At 42.7% G+C, this 20,571-nt stretch overlaps 1 protein-coding gene across 1 annotated transcript in view; it reads left to right on the top strand.

Annotated features, from left to right (window-relative positions):
• The first annotated feature begins 6,453 nt into the window (after positions 1-6,453).
• Exoc6b (exocyst complex component 6B) overlaps positions 6,454-20,571 on the top strand; it is a 456,105-nt gene continuing 441,987 nt past the window's right edge. The window contains exon 1 of the mRNA XM_021164559.2: positions 6,454-6,658. Coding sequence (XP_021020218.2) covers positions 6,549-6,658 — 110 coding nt within the window. The 5' untranslated portion in view covers positions 6,454-6,548. The remainder of the gene's footprint in view (positions 6,659-20,571) is intronic.

A 20,571-nucleotide genomic window follows, 5' to 3' on the forward strand; every position in this document is an offset into this window, starting at 1 on the left:
GTAACTCATTCAAGGTCAAGCCAACAGTATGGGGCAACGTTCCAGTAAGCAACATTAACTGTAGGTTTTGGAAAGAGGAAAGAGCAGAGGATGTGAAAGGTTGAGGGGACAAGCTGGGGATGCCTGGGAGGCAATAAGGTAGTTGAGAGTGTGTGTGATAAAGATACACTGTTTGTATGTCATGTTGTCAAAGAACAACCAAATGATAGTCTATTTAAGAAAACCAACGCAGAAGTGCCTATTTATCAGCCCACTATTTGGGAGGCAGAAGCAGGGAGTTTACTATGAATTTGATGCCAGCTGGGCTATAGAGTGAGTTCCTACTTAAAAATATTTTAAAATACCATTTGTCTATATACCTATCACCCACCTATTTATTTATTTAACACTATGAAACCCAGGCTGGCTTTTGATTTCATATGTAGTAGAGGCTGATTTTGAACCCCTAATTCTCCTCCTCTACCCCCTGAATCCTGAGATTAAAGCATGTGGTAGCACCCCCAGTGTGGTGATTTGAATGAGAATGGCCCGCATAAGCTCATATATTTGAATGCTTAGTCATTTGGATGCTTAGTCATCAGGGAGTGGCCCTGGGGGTGCCCTTTGACGTTTGAAAAATCCCATTCTAAACTCAGAGGCTTTCTTCCTGCTGCCTGCAGATCAGGATGTAGAATTCTCAGCTACTTCAGCAACATGCCTGCCTGCATGCCACCATGCTTCCCACCGTAAATGGACTAAATCCCTGAAACTGTAAGCAAGCCCCAACTAAATGATTTCTTTTTGTAAGAGTTGCTGTGATCATGGCATCTCCACAGCAATGGACTAAGAACATTGACTAAGGCACCCAGCTTATGTAGTGATAGGAACTGAATCCAGGTGTATATGCATGCTAGGTAAACGAGCACTCCACCAATGTAGGTAGACTCTAGCCCTATCTTTATTTTAAAAATTTAAAACCCTTTTTTCCCCTTCTCTTTTGCAGTGCTGGAGATGGAACTCAGGGTCTCATGTCTGTTAGGTAGGTTCCCTACAACTGAGATACATCCTCTTGAAAATTAATTTGTTTAAATTGGGTGTAGTGGTAGACATCCTTAATCCTAGCACGCTGGAGGCAGAGGCAGGTGAATCTCTGTGAGTTCAAAGCCAGCCTGGCCTATATATGGAGTTCTGTGACATTGAGAGTAACATAGTGAAACTATGTCTCAAAAAAAAAAATGTTTAGCAGTGTTGGAGATGAAGTTAGGCTTTAGCCGTGCCTTGGCTGGCCTATGCTTTGTAAGCACTATCTCACCAAGGCACACTCTCAATTCTGAAGAGAGTGAAGCACAATTGAAAAGCCCCGCATTTGGATCTTCTGCTATAGGCATCTGCTCCCTGCTAATGTGGAAAATGGCTCACAGGGACTCACTGGACCCTTGGTCCAGTGCTTTTTAGTAGCTTCATGTATATCTGACATTCTTTCTGTTTAGAAGGTATTATTTAGTACATACAGAGTATATATCCAGTACATCTCTGTTTTTGTGATATGCTGGCCTCATACTCCATATGCAGATAAGGGTGACCTTAAATTCCCAAGTTTTAAAAAATTAAATCTTATGTATCTATGTATCTATCTATGTATCTATCTATGTATCTATCTATGTATCTATCTATGTATCTATCTATGTATCTATGTATCTATGTATCTATGTATCTATGTATCTATGTATCTATCTATCTATCTATCTATCTATCTATCTATCTATCTATCTATCTATCCATCTACTCATCCCTCATCTTTCCATTTATTATCTGCAGATAGGATCTCAAGTAGCTCAGGCAGGCCATAAGTAGTGGAGGGTGAACCCCCTGGTCTTCCTGCCTCTACCTTTATCTAAGTGACTATCCAGTGCTCAGGCCTAACTGCACCATCCTTGTCAATCCTCTGCTTCCCAAGGCTTAGGGAAAGGGAACACAATGGAAGAAAGGGTGGAAAGAATTTAAGAGCCAGAGGATTGGCAGGAGTGCTGTGAAATGCTGCTGTCCAGACATTGGACTCATGACCTCACTGAAGGTGGCCCATTCAGATCTTTCTGTGTTAGTTGCTTAGACTCACACACCTCTGTTAATAAGATATTGAGCCTCTGACCTCTTTGCTACACCAAACAAACAAACAAACAAACAAACAAACAATCCCACCCAAATCCAACCTGTTGAGCTAGTAGAGGCTATTTTATTGCTACTGTACATATCTGGCTTCTAGACTAATTTGCTTTCTGCAGGAAAAGCTTTTTTTGTTGAGTAACATGCTAAAATGGGGGGCCAAAAGGAGCCCTGTGTCATATATTTCAAAACATCTTCAGAAATACAAAAGGCTCCCAGTCCTCTTTAATCTCCACACCTATGTGAGACATTTTACCAATGAGTAATGGGGTAAGGTAGGCTGAGGACAGCCAGGGAGTGTGGTGTGGAATCTGACAGGGTTACTAACTTGTTTTTTTCCTGCAAACCAGAAACTTGGAACGCTTTAGGCTCACTGCTGTCTTCTCATTGTTAAAATGTATTTCTAGCTATTAACCACCATGTTCTGGAGGAAGCCAAGAGTGCCCAAGAAAAATGAAGTTGCTTTACTCTTGTCCTAGAGTGTATCTTTATAGTCCTCCTGACGAGTACTTCTGTTCACATTTTTTGGGGGGGGGGAATTTTCTGGATCTATTTTACCTCTATAATATTGTATGTATATGTAATCACATATGTGATTTTTTATTTGCTCTTTGGCAGCAGCCTCTCATATGGTACAGGCTATCTCTAACTTGTTCCTACCTCCCAAGAACTGGGATTAGAGGCATGTGCTATCATGCCCAGCTGCACATGAATATTTATTCTTTAAAAAAGGAGGTGGGGTGGAGAAATGGCTTAGCAGTTAAGAGCACTTGCTGTTCTTGCAGAGGACGTGGGTTTGATTCCCAGCACCCACATGGCAAGTCAAAACCATCTATAACTCCAGTTTTAGGGAATCCAGTGTTCTCTTCTGTCCTCCAAGAGTACCAGGCATATCCATGGTATACAGAAATGCATTTTAGATAAATGTTTACATCCATAAAATAAATCTAAAAAACAAAAACGAGTAGGGTCAGGCATGGTGGTGAATGCCTTTAATTCCAGCAGAGTTCAATAGGTCTCTGTGAGTTTGAGGCCAACCTGGTCTACCTAGTGTAAAGCACAAAACAGAAAATTTAAAGGAGTGGGAACATAGTTTTGTGCCTTGTTTTTTCCACTCAAAACATGATTTGGAGATAAATTTATATCTATCAAGTATCTTTTTCTTTTTATATAAAGTTTTTTTTTTCTTAATTTTCTGAATATGAGTGCTTTGTCTGCATCTATGTAATGCACCCCTTGTGTGCTTGGTGCCTACAGAGGCCAGAAGAAGGCACTGGATTCCTTAGAACTGGAGTTTCAGATGGTTGTGAGTCACTATGTGAGTGCTGGGTCCTCTGCAAGAGCAGCCAGTGCTCTTAACTACTGAGCTATTTCTTCAACCCCAAGCGCCTTTCCTTTTTAATCAACAGTTAATACAGTCCTATATCTATGGCCCAAGTCATTTACTCTCAGCCTTCCCTTTGCTTCTTTGAGCCTTTTTTGACAACAGCCCTGTTCTCTGTTCATGTAATGTTTAACCTGCCTGCTCTCTAGTAAGCCTTCCAAGTCCTCCTTTATAATACACACACACACACACACACACACACACACACACACACACACACACACATACACACACACACACACACACACACACACATACACACACACACACACAAATAAAAAATAAATACATTGCATTCTGGGGAGTTTATGAAATGCAAGTGACTGAATCAGTTTCCAGAGGTAAGCTTCCAGTCTGTATTTAAAAATCACAAATGTGTTTCTAGGTAAATTTTGATACATGGTCTGTTAGATTAGTGGAACTTTAGGATAAAGCACAAATGCATTCACTCTGTGGCACAATTTTTCTCTAAGGTACATTGCTGGCCTCATTTCCTTCCTCCTTCCCTTCCTTCTTTTCTTTTCTTTTCTTTTCTTTTCTTTTCTTTTCTTTTCTTTTCTTTTCTTTTCTTTTCTTTTCTTTCTTCAGTAGGGTCTCACTCTACAATCCAGGCTGACATGGAACTCACCATGAATCCCAGTGTGTACTCCAACTCACAGTGATCCTCAAGTCTCACTCCTCCGCTGGTGTTGAGATCTGCCTGGCTCTGCCTCCCGTGTACTGGGATTAATGACACGTTTTACCATCTGGCTACTAAGGATGCTTGTAAAAGCTACAAGGCATCATATTTTTCATTCACCCCCAACTACACTTGATACAAATGCATGTATACATAGGAATATACAGTTTAAATGAAGTTAAGCCACTTGGGCTGACAATGTTCCCTTTAAGAGCCATAAACTACCTAATTAAAAAAAATCTAGTACTCGATACAAGAAGCCACCTTTTGAATTGTTGGTCAGGGTAGCCCAAGAGATTCCTGAAACAATACAGATTATTACCATTGCCCCTGGTTGCCAGAGGTTGAGGCTAAGTCTATTGTTGAAGACACTGTGCAGTTTGAACATAGGACCCAGAGCTGGATCTGCCCTGAAAACCTCCTCCCTGAGGACTAACTTTCATAGAACTGGAAGGTGCTATTCCAAGTACTAGTAGAGGGAGACAACCAACAGTCCTAAGAACTACAGAAACTACCAGCATAGTCAGAGATCCCCAAAGGCACAATAATGGCCCTCATATTTTGGTTGTAACCAGAAGATGTCTAATTGCATTTAAAGCCCACTTGGCAGGGGGAAAATCATTCCTGGTATTGGAAGCCTAGTGAACTAGCTGGGGCTAGTGTGGTTATGGATCTTAGAGGGGAACCTACTACTGCTACTTTAGTAAATCAGTATAATTGCTAAAAGCATTCTAAATAACCTTATAACCACAGTTTAAGTGTGGCTCCCAACCTCACCAAAGAAGTTTCTTGCAACAGACAGTGACCATTCCAGAATACCACAAATGGTCAGAATACAGAGAAGAACGACCATGGGGTTCTCAGTCCCAATGGATACATCTACAACACGACTCCTGCACCCAAGACTCAGGGAACATTTCTGAAGAGAGGGTCAGAAAGATTTCAAAGCCAGAGGATCAGGAAATGTGCTGTGAGATTTTGTTTCCTAAAAACTACAGGGAAGATTCACCTATGAACTGTAGGCAACTAAAGGAGAGAGAGAGAGAGAGAGAGAGAGAGAGAGAGAGAGAGAGAGAGAGAGAGAGAGAGAGAGAGAGAGAGCTCTATGCTGGTTATCCAATGCCAAGTGGCCAGCCTTGAAATCACATATATGCAACACTGAACAACTCAGCAGCTTGTAACTGTATATTTATGTGTAGACACACATCCACACCTTCACACACAATTAGAGAAGAGAAGGTCAGGATTTTGGGGTGGGAGGTGAGGGGTGCATAGGTAGACTGGAAGGAAGAAAAAGGAATGTAGAAAAACGATGTAATTTTATTTTAATAATAAAAAAAGGCCAAATGTGGTGGTAGATGTCTTTAAATACAGAACTTTGGAGGGCTGAGGCAGTAGGTCTTTGTGAGTTCAGGGCCAATCTGATCTACATAATGAATTTCAATTCTATCTAGGACTACATAATGAGACCTCTTCTCAAGAGAAGAAAAGAAAAGAAAAGAAAAGAAAGCTGGTTGTGGTGGGTCTTGCTCATAGGAAATGATTAAGAAGTGGAGGCAGAAACAGCCAGTACTGAAAACATACATACAAGTTACATTATACAAACTGAACATATTTAGGTATATGTTTATATGCATATATGCATGCAATAACAGTGAATAGAGGGGCCATGAATTTGAAGAGGAGTGGGGGAGGGGTATGTAGGAGGCTTTGAAGGGAGGAAAGGGAAAGGAGAAATCTTATAATTATATTATAATCTCAAAAAAAAAAAAAAAAAGAAAGAAAAAAGAAGTGGAAACAGGATGATCATAAGTGCAAGGCCAGCCTAGGCTTCATATTAGGTGCTGGAGAGAAGACTCAGCTGATAAGAACACTGTGGTTCTTCCCTGCACCTACTAGTGACATCACAACCATCTGTAACTCCAGTCCCAGGTGATCTGATACCTTCTTCTGATTTCCTTGGGTACCATGCATACATGTAGTGCACAGACATACATACAAGCAAAATACTCATAAACGATTAAAAAAAAATGTGCTGGGTTAGTACCACTGCCTGATTTGATGTCACTGTATACATGTGTCGTAAAGCTCTGCATCTATACCAAAGTAGAGGCAATCTGCGCAGATTCAGTGTGTGTGAACGGGCAGAATCCAGTTCAGCCTGACCCAGAGAACTACGAATCCCAGTGGGCTGCGCGCTACGCTCGCGGCCGGGCTGACGCCAGGGGGCGTGGCATCCGAGGGCGGGGTCGCGCTGCGGGGTGCTGGCCCAGCGGCCGCAGATCCTGGGCAGAGGGATCGTGGGGTACTCGCTGAGAGAGGGCCGCGCGGCAGCGCCCTGCGATGGAGCGGGCGAAGATGGCGGAGGAGAGCCTGGAGACGGCGGCGGAGCACGAGCGGATCCTGAGGGAGATCGAGAGCACAGACACGGCCTGCATCGGGCCCACGCTCAGGTACTGGGGCGGGGCCGGGTCGGCTGGAGCAGGCGGAGCGCGGCGGCTGGCTGTGGGGAGAGTCGCGGGTGTCCCGCGTCCTGGGCGAGGCCCTGCTGGGGAGCTACTCCGAGGAGAAAGGGTGAGGCGCGGCTCTACTGGGCCGCCGCTCCCTTTGGTTAGCAGCTCTTCAGTCAGGAGCAAGCGCCGGCTCTGCGCGCGGTGGAACTGCCCATCACAGGTCCTCCGAGAGCGTCCCGGTTTTCTCGGTCCTGGAGGAAGTGTCCTCCCACCTTCCCTCGCCTGAGAGCCCAGTTCGTGAGCACGACCCAGTCCAGGTGTGGTCTCAGGACCTTGCCACTACCTGGACATGCTCTGTGTTCACTCCCCTGACACCTTCTCCGAGAGCTTCCACCTGCATTGCCCGTGGAGATGTCAGGACGTACCCGGCCTTTCTCGGTTTAATTACCTTGCACTTGTTACACAGAGCGCGAGGCATTGTGTGAGTTCATGTGCAAATACATCTATGGAAGCCGTTGAGCAATCCTACCGCTGGGGTACAGTTACTGTTCCCCCTGTATCAGATGAGATGCCGGGAAGAGGAGTGACTTATCCAAGGTCGCAGAGGAAGGGAAATGGGTTTCTCATTCCCAGCTCAGGCACTCTGCACTGAACACCCTGCCTTTCCATCTTTTTAATTTTTTGTGGTGTTGTGGATGGAACACAGTGTCTTGCAGTGTGCCAGGCAAGCCCTCTTCAGCAGAACTGTGCACAGCCCACAGATTCTTCGCTACTTTTGTTCTGCCTTAGTTGGGGCTTACCATCTGCTGTACTTCCTGTTGAAAATTATTCAGCAAGCCCAATTTTGAACACCCCCACCCCTCAGTTTCCTGGTGTCCTAGAACTAGTTCCTCCCAATCCTTTCCTGTAGTACTTTCTGGTCTCTGTTCAGTACATGAGTTGAAAATCATCTTTACCCCTCCTTGTACAATATATATCATCAATGCGCCTCCCTCCATAGAGCATCACTAATCAGTGTTGGCATTTTCATGGGGAGAGTTGTCCCAGTCATGAGTGACCAAAGGCTGGGGACTTTTACTTTTAGCTTCACTTGCACAGCATTTTTCTCCAGGCTCCATTATTGGTGCCAAGCAAGTTTTCTCAGTGTCATTCCTGGAAATAACTGTCCTTAGTAATTTGTCTTTCCTCCCCTCTGCCCACCCCCACAACCCAGGGTCTTGGAATGCCACACAATGCTTTTCCACTGAGTTGAATCCCATCCTTCCCCCCACCCCCAGGTGATTTTTAACTCCCGTTTTTTATTGTGCCAGTACTTTCACAGCGTTGATTCCTTTTCCTCTGAATCACTATCATGACCATGATCTTGGTCATGCTCCTCTCCTTTACTGTTTTCTTGTGGGAAAGGCCAGCGATTTAACATTTCGTCGTAGTTCTTTCTAAAAGCCCAGTGTCACACACTAATATTCTCCTACATATGTTATTAGTGGCTATTACTATTTGGCTTTCAGTAACTAAAGTGATAGTAGAGTGACTGAAAATGTTATGTCAAGAACTTTATCTGCTGAGTTGAGGGTTTAGAATCACCAGAGTTTTAGGAAGGATTTCTTATCAGGACATGCTGTCTTGAGTTGCTTGTGGTTTCTGGTTGCTGTTGTTTTATGTAATAAATAACTTTAATTTAGATTACTGTGATTTAGTATGTTAGCCCTCAGTGAAATAGTAGTACATTTTGTCTTTTATTTCTAGCATGGAGATGTAGTTTCCTGTATTCCAGGCTGTCTTCATACTTGCTCTCTAGCTGAGGGTACCCTTGAACTTCTGATCTTCATCATACTTCCTAAGAGCTGGGATCATAGTTTAGCCTCATCAAGCTTAGTTTTATCACAGTCATGCTAGTGACTGAACAGGCTCACTGCTGCCTGTCGGGTGAGCATTCGACCAACCGAGCTCTATGTCCAGGCTCCAGTAGTGTGTATTTGTATAAACTGAATTTTGCTGTTTAATTTTCTTGGCTTTAGTAATACATTGTAACTTAATCATGTTGGTATCTTGGCTTTAGTAATATATACATTATAATTTAAACGTGTTACCTATTCTCCCCCAATTTTTTTCATTATTATAACTGAATTCTTTTTCTTCTGGTTCTGTGTGAGTGTGTGAATTATGAAGTCTTTTACTTTATGAGGACATTGTTAGTAACAATAAAAAAGGTGCAGGAGCTATCACATGACCCTATTAGGTTTAGTTGCTTTCTCTGGCTATAGTATTAGAAGATTTGGATTAGGGCTGGAGAGATGGCTTAGTGGTTAAGAGTACAGACTGCTCTTCCTAAGGTCCTGAGTTCAAAGCCCAGCAACCACATCGTGGCTCACAGCCATCTGTAATGAGATCTGATGTCCTCTTCTGGTGCATCTGAAGACAGCTACAGTGTACTTAGATATAATAATAAATAAATCTTAAAAAAAGATTTGGATTAAATTTTTTTAACATTCATGTATGTATGTACATATGTATGTATGTGTTTGTGTACACACACATGCTGATGCCATAGCACACTCTGAAGGTCAGAGGAAACTTGCAGGGTATGTTCTTTTCTTCTATCATGTAAATTCAGAGGATTGATCTCAGGTCGCTAGGCTCTATAACAAGTGCCTTTCTTTACCTGCTGAACCAGAGACCTGCTGTTTCCGGCTCAAGGATTTGTGTTATTTATTTGTTTGTTTGTTTTTTTTTTTTTTTTTTTTTTTTTTGAGACAGGGTTTCTCTATTATGTAGCTCTCCGTTTGTCCTAGAACTTAGCAAATAGATCAGGCTAGCCTTGAAACTCATGGAGATCTGCCTGCCTCTACCTCTCCAGCTTTGATTAAAGGCATGCACCACAACCGTACATGGCTGAGAACTTCTTTTGAGGCTATGACATAGAGACACAACCACAGTTAAACCCTTGGCTAAAGAGAGTCCTCCATTCGTGGAGGTTCTCCTCAGTGCAGCTTGGGAAGGTTGCTTCTTGAGCAGTGAAGAAGGAAGGGAACACCTGCCTAGCTAGCCATATCAGCCCAGTCAGCCGTAGTGATCAGTGGGGTTACAGATGTCACAAGCAGATTACCCTCACATCCCAAGTACATTCATTCTGATTCTAAATCAGTTATGAATATGAACAACAGCCTACATTTTCATTTTTCAAATTCCATGTCTGTATTTCTACTCTTATAAAAATTATTTTATATCTGTTAGTGTTTTGCCTGCATGTATATCTGTTTGAGGGTGGCAAATCCCCTGGAACAGGTCCTACAGATAGCTGTGAGCTGCTGTGTGGATACTGGGAATTGAACCTGGGTCCTCTGGAAGAGTAGGTAGTGCTTTCAAGCGCTAAGCCATCTCTCTATATCTTTTATACATCACATTTAACTACTAGTAGTCATTTCCTTATTTTGATTGATGGGTCAGAGCAATTAGCATTCACTCTAATTGTATCTAAATTTTTGTTTTTAAATTTTTAACTTGAATACTGACATATATTGCCATTTAAAAAGTAGTTTTATAGCCGTGTGTGGAGGTTCATGCCTGCAGTCCCAGCACTAAGATGGTAGAGGCAGGAAGATTGGGAGCTCAGGGTCATGGTTGCCTACACAGCAAGTTTAAAACCAGCCAGGGGGATTTGAAATCCCGTCTGAAAAAAGTAGCTTTGTTGAGCTATAATTCGTATAACGTGATTTACATATTGTTTAGAACGTATGACTGAATGACGTGTAGCATATTCACAGAGTTGAGCAACAGTGACCATAGTCTAATTTAGAACCGTTTTATCTTTTCCCAAAGAAACACATTCTGTGAGAGTCACTTTTCATTGTTTCCTCTCCTCCATGCCTTCTTACTATCTTATTACTTTTTTTGTTGTTGTTCAGGGGTGGCTTTGAACTTGTTATATGTAGCCTAGGATGACTTTGAATTCCAGACTCTTTTGCCTCCATCTCCTAAGTGCTGGGCTTACAGGCAGGCATGCATCACCACACCCAGCTTCTTTCTTGCTTTCTCTATGCGTTTGGCTAGTTTAGACAGGTGGACATTTTGTGTAAACAGCCTTATACAAGAATTATTATTTTTTTGTTACTATGGTAATGTTCTCAAGGCTTATCCGTGCGGGTGCGTAACTGTACTTCATTTCTTTCCATTGCTGAATAATACTCCATTTTACAGACATACTTTATGTCCATAAAATTTTATTTGATCATTAAATTGATGTATATTTTGATCATTTCCATTTTGTAGTTGTTGTGAACAGTGATCTATGTTTTGTTTTCTGTGTGGACATATGTTTTCATTTCTGGAGATCAGAGCAAGCAAGCAGTTGGGGTCATTGTGTAGCTTCCCCAAGGCAGCTGCAGAGTGTTCCAAATGTCCAGTGGTATAAGGGCGATTTGGCCGTCTGCTTGGCTGATAGCCCTTTTGCTGAAGGCAACGAGAGCAAGGGAGGGTCTAGCAGCTGCCAATTAGGAAATCAGATTGCCCATTCTCCAAGATTTTCACTTATTTATACAAAAATAGATATCAGAAGGATGTTTCATTTTTATCTTTGAGACAAGGTCTTTGGTAGCCTAGACTGTCCTTAAAATTGCCATATATTTGAGGCTGCCCTTGAATTACGGATATATTCCTGCCTCTAACTCCCTTGAGTAGGGACCAAAAGAATCTATCATTAATACTAATAATGAATTTTAGCAAGTTGGTAGTGTTTAACAGTTTGTAGCATTTGGCTAGACAAAGGAGGTCCTGTTACCAATTTTAATGTGAAAGAAATATATGAAAGTCTTTTAGTAGACTCCAATAATGTCTGTCCTTGGTAGTCATTGAAGGGAAAGACATCATTCATTATAGATTACTTATTTTTATAACAGTAATCTCTTTAGTAACATTTTATATTTTATGATTGAAATTATTATTGTTGTGTGTGTATGATAAGTGTGGGGGTGCCTGTGTGCTGTGGAGCCCTGTGGAATCAGGGTCATTGTGTGTGTGATGTGTATGGGGGTGCATCCATGCTATGGCGCTTGGGTGGAGGTTAGGGGCAGCTTTATGGAATTCATTCTCCTTCCAATTCTGATATTGGGCTCAGGCCCTCAGGCTTTCAGCAAGTGCTCTTTTTTTTTTTTGATTTTTAATATTTTTATTACATATTTTCCTCAATTACATTTCCAATGCTATCCCAAAAGTCCCCCATAGCGCCCCCCACTTCCCTACCCACCCATTCCCATTCTTTTGGCCCTGGCATTCCCCTATATTGGGGCATATAAAGTTTGCAAGTCCAATGGGCCTCTCTTTCCATTGATGGCCGACTAGGCCATCTTTCGATACATATGCAGCTAGAGACAAGAGCTCCGGGGTTCTGGTTAGTACATCATGTTGTTCCAACAATAGGGTTGCAGATCCCTTTAGCTCCTTGGGTACTTTCTCTAGCTTCTCCATTGGGAGCCCTGTGATACATCCAATAGCTGACTGTGAACATCCACTCCTGTTTTTGCTAGGCCCCGGCATCGTCTCACAAGAGACAGCTAAATTTGGGTCCTTTAAGCAAATCTTGCTAGTGTATGCAATGGTGTCAGCGTTTAGAAGCTGATTATGGGATGGATCCCTGGATACGGCAGTCTCTAAATGGTCCATCCTTTCATCACAGCTACGAACTTTGTCTCTGTAACTCCTTCCCTGGGTGTTTTGTTCCCAATTCTAAGAAGGTGCACAGTGTCCACACTTTGGTCTTCATTCTTCTTGAGTTTCATGCGTTTATCAAATTGTATCTTATATCTTGGGTATCCTAAGTTTTGGGCTAATATCCACTTATCAGTGAATACATATTGTGTGAGTTCTTTTGTGATTGTGTTATTTCACTCAAGATGATGCCCTCCAGGTCCATCCATTTGGCTAGGAATTTCATAAATTCATTCTTTTTAATAGCTGAGTAGTACTCCATTGTGTAAATGTACCATAATTTCTGTATCCATTCCTCTGTTGAGGGACATCTGGGTTCTTTCCAGCTTCTGGCTATTATAAATAGGGCTGCTATGAACATAGTGGAGCATGTGTCCTTTTTACCGGTTGGGACATCTTCTGGATATATGCCCAGGAGAGGTATTGCTGGATCCTCCGGTAGTACTATGTCCAATTTTCTGAGGAACCGCCAGACTGATTTCCAGACAGCAAGTGCTCTTATACCCTCAAGGCCATCTTGCCCATCTTCTTTAAAAAATATTTTTAAAATTACATTTTATCTATTTATTTTTGGGAGTGTGCCATAGTGTGTGTGGGCATATGAAGATCAGAGGACAACTTGTGTGAGTCAGTTCTCGTTTTCTACCAAGGGGATCCCAAGGATTGAACTCTAGTGCGTGGGAAGTGTCTTTGAAATCCATTGAATCATTTCACTGAGTCTAAGAATTTTATTTAATTTTTTAAGTGTATGTCTATGTACTATGTGTTTGTTCAGTGCCTGTGGAGGCTAGAAGAGGATGTTGGATCAGAGAGAGAGAGAGAGAGAGACAGACAGACAGACAGACAGACAGACAGACAGACAGAGACAGACAGACAGAGAAGCACTGGGTCTTCCTTTGAACCTCAAAGCTCGCCCTCTCCAACAAGTTCACTTCCTCCAACAAGGACACACCTTCTCCAACAAGGTCACACCTCTTAATCCTTCTAAACACATCATCAACTGGGGACTAAGCATGCAGATACAGGAGCCTATGGTTGGGGAACATTCTCATTCAAACCACCACAACGAAAAGTAATAGGTTACTTCCTTAGTGCAGCATGTGTTCAGTCTCCATGGTTTCTAGTCTAGATGAATGTATGCACTATGTGTGTGTGTGCCAAGCTTATTGCTAAGAAGTGAATATCACTATGTTTGGGTTATATATTTTTCTGTCCCACCTCTACTGTACTGCCCAGGTAAAGTACAGGGATACCTGAGTGCTACAGCCACTGAGAGGCAGAGCCAGCTCTCCTGCTTTTGGAATTAGCTGTCCCACCTTCTCAGGTGAGGAGTGGGCCAGTTTTTCTCAGTCCTTGGATGTCACCCTGGCCCCAGGCAGCAGCCCATATCAGGGACATCCACATGCACTTTGATGGTAATATGGCCGTTGATTGACACAGACCCTTGCTGCCGCAGGGCCATGGACCCAGACATAGATAGCTCTTGGAGGCAGCATGGGTCTGGCAATCACTGTGGCCTCAGGTGGCAGCAAAGGCTACTTACATCAGGCTGTTCCTCACTACTCTCCTGTCTCCAGTTCCTCCTCTCTTCGTAGTGCACAAGCTGCTCTGCTTCTCTTTCTCTCCCATTTCTTCATCACATACTTGCTCATGGTAGTGGCACCCGTGCTGCCACCTGTGCATCAGCAATGACATCTTCTTTTGAAAGGTAGGATGGTTAAATGTTTGTCCAACCCAAAGATTCCAAAGGAGATAAACCCCTGGTCAAAGTTAGACAGAGCTTGGAAAAACTGTAATTCAACATAGAGTTGTCCAGTCTCATGGTTGAACAACCACAATAAACAACTAGAGAGATTAGCAAAAGGTCAGTGATGAGAAGCAAACAGAGCAGGACATGGTGAGTCAGGTGTGGGTCTCCAACTCTGCAGGTACTGCTCAACTGCCTGGGCTAGGATGCAGCTCTGGGAGTCACAGCAGCTCACACAGTAGTCAGTGTTTTCAAAGGAGTAGGCATGGGCCCACTGGCACGTGTATTTGTTAAGGGATCTATTGGTGGACAGAGTAACTCACCATTTCCTGAGGAGCAAGAACAGCAATGCCTCTTCATAGTGCTTGGCTTTTCTTCCTTTCCCATCTCTTCACCATCTGTTTGCCTGCTTCTTTCCTTCCCATTGCTCCACCACCTACTTGTTTGCTTACATTCTCCTGGCTCAGCAAAGCTCAGGCTGCTCATTTGTTTTGTATGTAACTCTGGGTTTCTTGTATTCAGGTGTTCTACCAGCACCCTATCTACTACACTCTTTCTATTGAAGATGAGTGGAATTGTTTTTTTTTCTGAAAGTTGGAGTTGATGGAGAAAAGGGTTTAATGCAAATAGTGTAAATAAGTGTGTGTGTGTGTGTGTGTGTTAAGGAAAGGGCAGTTGTACACTCCTAAGGGTGGGTAAAGACTTCTTAAGATAATGGTTCAGGTCAGCTTTCCATCCAGAAAAGACCATTTTTATGGAGCAGGGAGTTGCCAAGTGTTTCTTGCATTCTAGGGAAAGAATATCCTTTTAAGTAAGGGCTTTATTTTGTTTGAACTTTTAAGTCAGTTTTAAAGTATAAGTATCTATATGTGTGACTAGTACTGAATCAGATAGTTGGCTTTTTATTTTTAGTAGTTATATGAAAAAATACTTGACATCACTAATCATCAGGGAGATGAAATTGAAACTGCTATGAGATATCACATCATTACCTCATACCTATTCAGATGATCATTATGAAAAAGACAAAAGAAACACAGCTTGGTGATGCACGCCTTAATCCCAGTGTTTGGGAGGTAGAAGCAGAGGAACCAGGAGTTCAGGAGGAGCCTGCACTGTATAAGACCACGATTAAAAAAAAGAAAGAAAGAAAAAAAAGACAATGTAAGTGTTGGTAAAGGTCTAATGAAAATCGCTATAGACTGCTGGAATTGTGCCTTGGTCCAGCCATTATGGAAAAGTGGGGAGAGTCCTCAAAAAGTTAAAAGTAGAACCAGTATGATTCAGCAATAGATGAAGGTAACAGGGTGTTTACAAGCATGCATGTGTACACACAGTAAACGGCCACTCATACTTAAAGGATTTAATCTGGAAGACACTTTATTAAATGAAATAAGCCTTCTGAGGGGTCCCCCCAACCTCCTATTTCCTGAGGTTGCCTGTTTACATTCTTTCTGCTGGCCCTCAGGGCTTCAGTCCTTTCCCTCACTCAATACCAGATCAGGTTCCCCTCTACCCCCCACTCCTCTCCCACCCTATCTCCTTTCCCTTCCAGGTCCCTCCCTCCCCACTTGTGATTGCATTCTTCTCTCTCCCAAGTGGGACTAAGGTGTCCTCACTTGGGCACTTCAGCTTGTTGAGCTCTTTGAGTTCTGTGGACTGTATCTTGGATATCCTGTATTTTTTTTTTTTTTTGGCTAATATCCTCTTATTAGTGAGTACATTTCATGCCTGTCCTTTTGGGTCTGAGTTACCTCACTCAGGATGATATTTTCTAGTTCCATCCATTTGCCTGCAAAACTCAGGATGTCCTCGTTTTTAATAGCTGAGTAGTATACCATTGTGTAAATGAAACACATTTTCTGTATCCATTCTTCTATTGTGGGACATCAAGGTTGTTTCCAGGTTTTGGTTATCACAAATAAGGCCGCTATGAACATAGTGGAACATGTGCCCCTGTGGCATGGTGGGGCATCTTTTGGGTATTCCTAAGAGTGGTATAGCTGGGTCTTCTGTTAGACCTATTTCCAATTTTCTGAGGAACCTCCAGATTGATTTCTAGAGTGGTTGTACCAGTTTGCAATCCCACCAGTAATGGAGGAGTGTTCCTCTTTCTCTACATCCTCTCCAACATGTGTTGTCACCTGAGGTTTTGATTTTAGCCATTCTGATTGGTCTCAGAGTCGTTTTGATTTGCATTTCTCTGACAACTAAGGACTTTGAACATTTCTCTTTTTTTTGTTGTTTTTTGTTTTTTGGTTTTTTTTTTTTTTTTTTTTTTTGGTTTTTCGAGACAAGGTTTCTCTGTGTAGCCCTGGCTGTCCTGGAACTCACTCTGTAGACCAGGCTGGCCTCGAACTCAGAAATCCACCTGCCTCTGCCTCCCAAGTGCTGGGATTAAAGGCGTGTGCGCCCGGCGACTTTGAACATTTCTTTAGGTGCTTCTCAGCCATTTGAAATTTCTCAGTTGTGAATTCTCTGTTTAGTTCTATACCCCATTTTTTGATTGGGTTGTTTGGTTTTTTTGGTGATTAACTTCTTGAGTTCTTTATCTATTTTGGATATTAGCCCTCTATTGGATGTGGGGTTAGTGAAGATTTTTTCTCTATCTGTAGGTTGCTGATTTGTCTTATCAACTATGTCCTTTGCCTTACAGAAGCTTTCCAGTTTCATGTGGTCCCATTTATCAATTGTTGATCTTAGAGCATGAGTCATTGGAGTTCTGTTTAGGAAATTTCCCCCTGTGCCAATGAGTTCAAAACTCTTTCCTACTTTCTCTTCTCAGTGTACCTGGTTTTATGCTGAAGTTTTTGATCCACTTGGACTTGAGCTTTGTACAAGGTGACAAATATGGATCTATTTTCATTCTTCTATATTCAGACAGTTAGACCAGCACCATTTATTGAAGTTGCTTTCTTTTTTCCATTGTGTATTTTTGGCATCTTTGTCAAAGATCAAGTGACCATAAGTTTGTGGTTTTATTTCTGGGTCTTCAATTCTATTCCACTGATCAACATGTCTGTCTCTGTACCAATACCATGCAGTTTTTAATCACTATTGCTCTGTAGTAAAGCTTGAGGTCAGGGATGGTGATTCCTCCAGCTATTCTTTTATTGGTAAAAATTGTTTTCACTAGAGACCTGGGAGGTGAGAGACTCCTAGGACTCAAAGAGAGAGACTTTAGATAAAAAGCCTGACAGTAGGGAGAGGGAACCTATAGAGTCCATTTCCAGCAGGAAGATAGGACATCAAGTGAGGGATGGAGTTGCCATCCCAAAATCAAATCTCTGACCCATAATTGTTCCTGTCTGAAAGAATTACAGGGATGAAAGTGGAGAGGAGCCTGAGGAAAAGAAGGTCCAGCGACAGACCCAAAGTGGGATCCAGCTCAAGGGGAGGTCCCAAGGCCTGACACTATTACTGAAGCCATGGAGAGCTCACAAAAAGGGATCTATCATGACTGTCCTCAGAAAGACCCAACAAGCAGCTGAAAGAGTCAGATGCAGATATTTGCACCCAAACCAATGGACAGAAGCAACTGACCTTTGTTGTTGAATTAGGAAAGGCTGAAAGAAGCTGAGGAGAAGGGTGATCCTGTAGGAGGACCAGAAGTCTTAATTAATCTGGACCCCCGAGATCTTTCAAATACTGGACCACCAAACAGACAGCATACACCAGTTGATATGAGGCCCCTAACACATGTATAATAGAGGACTTTCCAGGTCTGTGTTCATTCAGAGATGATGCACCTAACCCTCAAGAGACTGGAGGCCCCAGGCAGTTTAGAGGTCAGGTAGGGTGGGGGATGGGGGCATCCACATGGAGATGGGGTCGGGTGGGGAGGGGAGGAGGTGTGGGATGTTGTACAGTCAGAGGGTGGATGCAGGGGCCAGGGAATGGAGTATGGAGTGTAAAAAATAAATTAAAAATAATAAAAAAGAACAAAGTGTGTGTATATGTATATATATATATATATATATTTATTCTTTTTATATATATTCTTTATATATATAAAAGAAATAAGCCTAGAACATAAGGACAAATACTGCATGAGAAATAACTCATAATACAGTGTAAAAAAGTTGAACTCAGAGACCAGCTAGAGTGGTGGTTGTCAGAGGTTGCCTATAGGGAGAAGGAGATGCTGGTTCCAGTTAGGCTGAGTATGTCCAAGAGGTGTTGTCTTAGTCAGGGTTTCTATTCCTGCACGAACATCATGACCAAGAAGCAAGTTGGGGAGGAAAGGGTTTATTCAGCTTATACTTCCATACTGCTGTTCATCACCAAAGGAAGTCAGGACTGGAACTCAAGCAGGTCAGAAAGTAGGAGCTGATGCAGAGGCCATGGAGGTATGGCCTTTACAATCTTTACTGGCTTCACAGTCTTTACTGGCTTGCCTCCCCTGGCTTGCTCAGCCTGCTCTCTTATAGAACCAAGACTACCAGCCCAGAGATGGTCCCACCCACAAGGGGCCTTTCCCCCTTGATCACTAATTGAGAAAATGCCTTACAGTTGGATCTCACGGAGGCATTTCCTCAACTGAAGCTCCTTTCTCTGTGATAACTCCAGCTGTGTCAAGTTGACACACAAAACCAGCCAGTACAATTGACCCCTTGTCAACTTGACACACAAACACATCACTAGTAAGCCTCAACCCTTACATTCTTATTTATCCCCAAGGTCTAAATAACTTTAAAAGTCCCACAGTCTTTACATATTCTTAAAATTTCAATCTCTTTAAAATATCCATCTCTTTTAAAATCCAAAGTCTTTTTACAATTAAAAGTCTCTTAACTGTGGGCTCCATTAAAACAGTTTCTTCCTTCAAGAGGGAAAATATCAGGGCACAGTCACAATCAAAGCAAAAATCAATCTCCAACCGTCCAATGTCTGGGATCCAACTCACGATCTTCTGGGCTCCTCCAAGGGCTTGGGTCACTTCTCCAGCCATGCCCTTTGTAGCACACACGTCGTCCTCTGGGCTCCAGATGTCTGTACTCCACTGCTGCTGCTGTTCTTGGTGGTCATCTCATGGTACTGGCATCTCCAAAACACTGCATGACCCATTCAGTCCTGGGCCTTCAATTGCAACTGAGGCTGCACCTTCACCAATGGCCTTCCATGGCCTCTCACAGTGCCAAGCCTCAGCTGCTCTGTGTGACCCCTTCATGCCTTCAAAACCAGTACCACCTGGGTGACCCTTACACATTACCAAGTCCCGCTGCAGAAGGAGTACAACCTTGCCTATCTCTGGAACACAGCCTCTTTGTGCTTTCAGAAAATACTTCCCAGAAGATGTCACCTCAACGATGCTGGTCTCTTCTTAATCACTGCTAATTTCTTAGCTCCAGCTAACCAGCATCAATAGTCCCAGTAATGCAAAGTTTTTGCTTTAGTAGTTCTGGTATCTTGTTAATCACAGCTGATTCTTCAGCCCCAGCTAACCAGAACTACAAAATCTTCACAATCAAAACAGCAATGGCCCTGAAAAGAGTCTTTAATTTTCCCTCTGAAATTTCACAAACCAGACCTCCATCTTCTGCACTGTTCTCAACATTATCTTCCAAGCTCCTACACAACATCTGACAGAGCTCTTAACAAAGAATGGATCTTCAAGCCCAAAGTTCCAAAGTTCTTCCACAGTCCTCCCCAAAACATGGTCAGGTTGTCACAGGAATACACCACTCTCCTGGTACCAATTTGTCTTAGTCAGGGTTTCTATTCCTGCACGAACATCATGACCAAGAAGCAAGTTGGGGAGGAAAGGGTTTATTCAGCTTATACTTCCATACTGCTGTTCATCACCAAAGGAAGTCAGGACTGGAACTCAAGCAGGTCAGAAAGTAGGAGCTGATGCAGAGGCCATGGAGGTATGTTCTTTACTGGCTTGCCTCCCCTGGCTTGCTCAGCCTGCTCTCTTATAGAACCAAGACTACCAGCCCAGAGATGGTCCCACCCACAAGGGGCCTTTCCCCCTTGATCACTAATTGAGAAAATGCCTTACAGTTGGATCTCACGGAGGCATTTCCTCAACTGAAGCTCCTTTCTCTGTGATAACTCCAGCTGTGTCAAGTTGACACACAAAACCAGCCAGTACAGGTGTATTATGTAACATGGTTACTATAGCAATAATCTAGCTCTTTAGAATGGTCCAGCGATTTGATGCACTACCATAGGCTTTTCTACAAACTACCTCTAACAAAACTAGGCTGTAATAGAACTGAGTGGAAAACCTTTTGCAATAGAATTGTCTGCTTTCATACCAAGAAGGTTGAGAAAGCACCATGATCTGCTTGTGATGTTACCTGACAGTAAACTGAGTCCTGGAAGCTCAGTTTCTCTGCTGCTCAAATTATTTTTGGGTTATAAATATTTATTGATAGGAGGAGAGAAATTTGTCAGGATATTTGAGGCAGAGTCTTAGAAGGTTTCCCTTTGTGACAGGCTACTGGAGACTTTCTTG

The sequence above is a fragment of the Mus caroli genome, unplaced genomic scaffold (assembly GCF_978045245.1).
Source record: "Mus caroli unplaced genomic scaffold, Mus_caroli_1 scaffold_7, whole genome shotgun sequence".
In the NCBI taxonomy this organism is placed as follows: domain Eukaryota; kingdom Metazoa; phylum Chordata; class Mammalia; order Rodentia; family Muridae; genus Mus; species Mus caroli.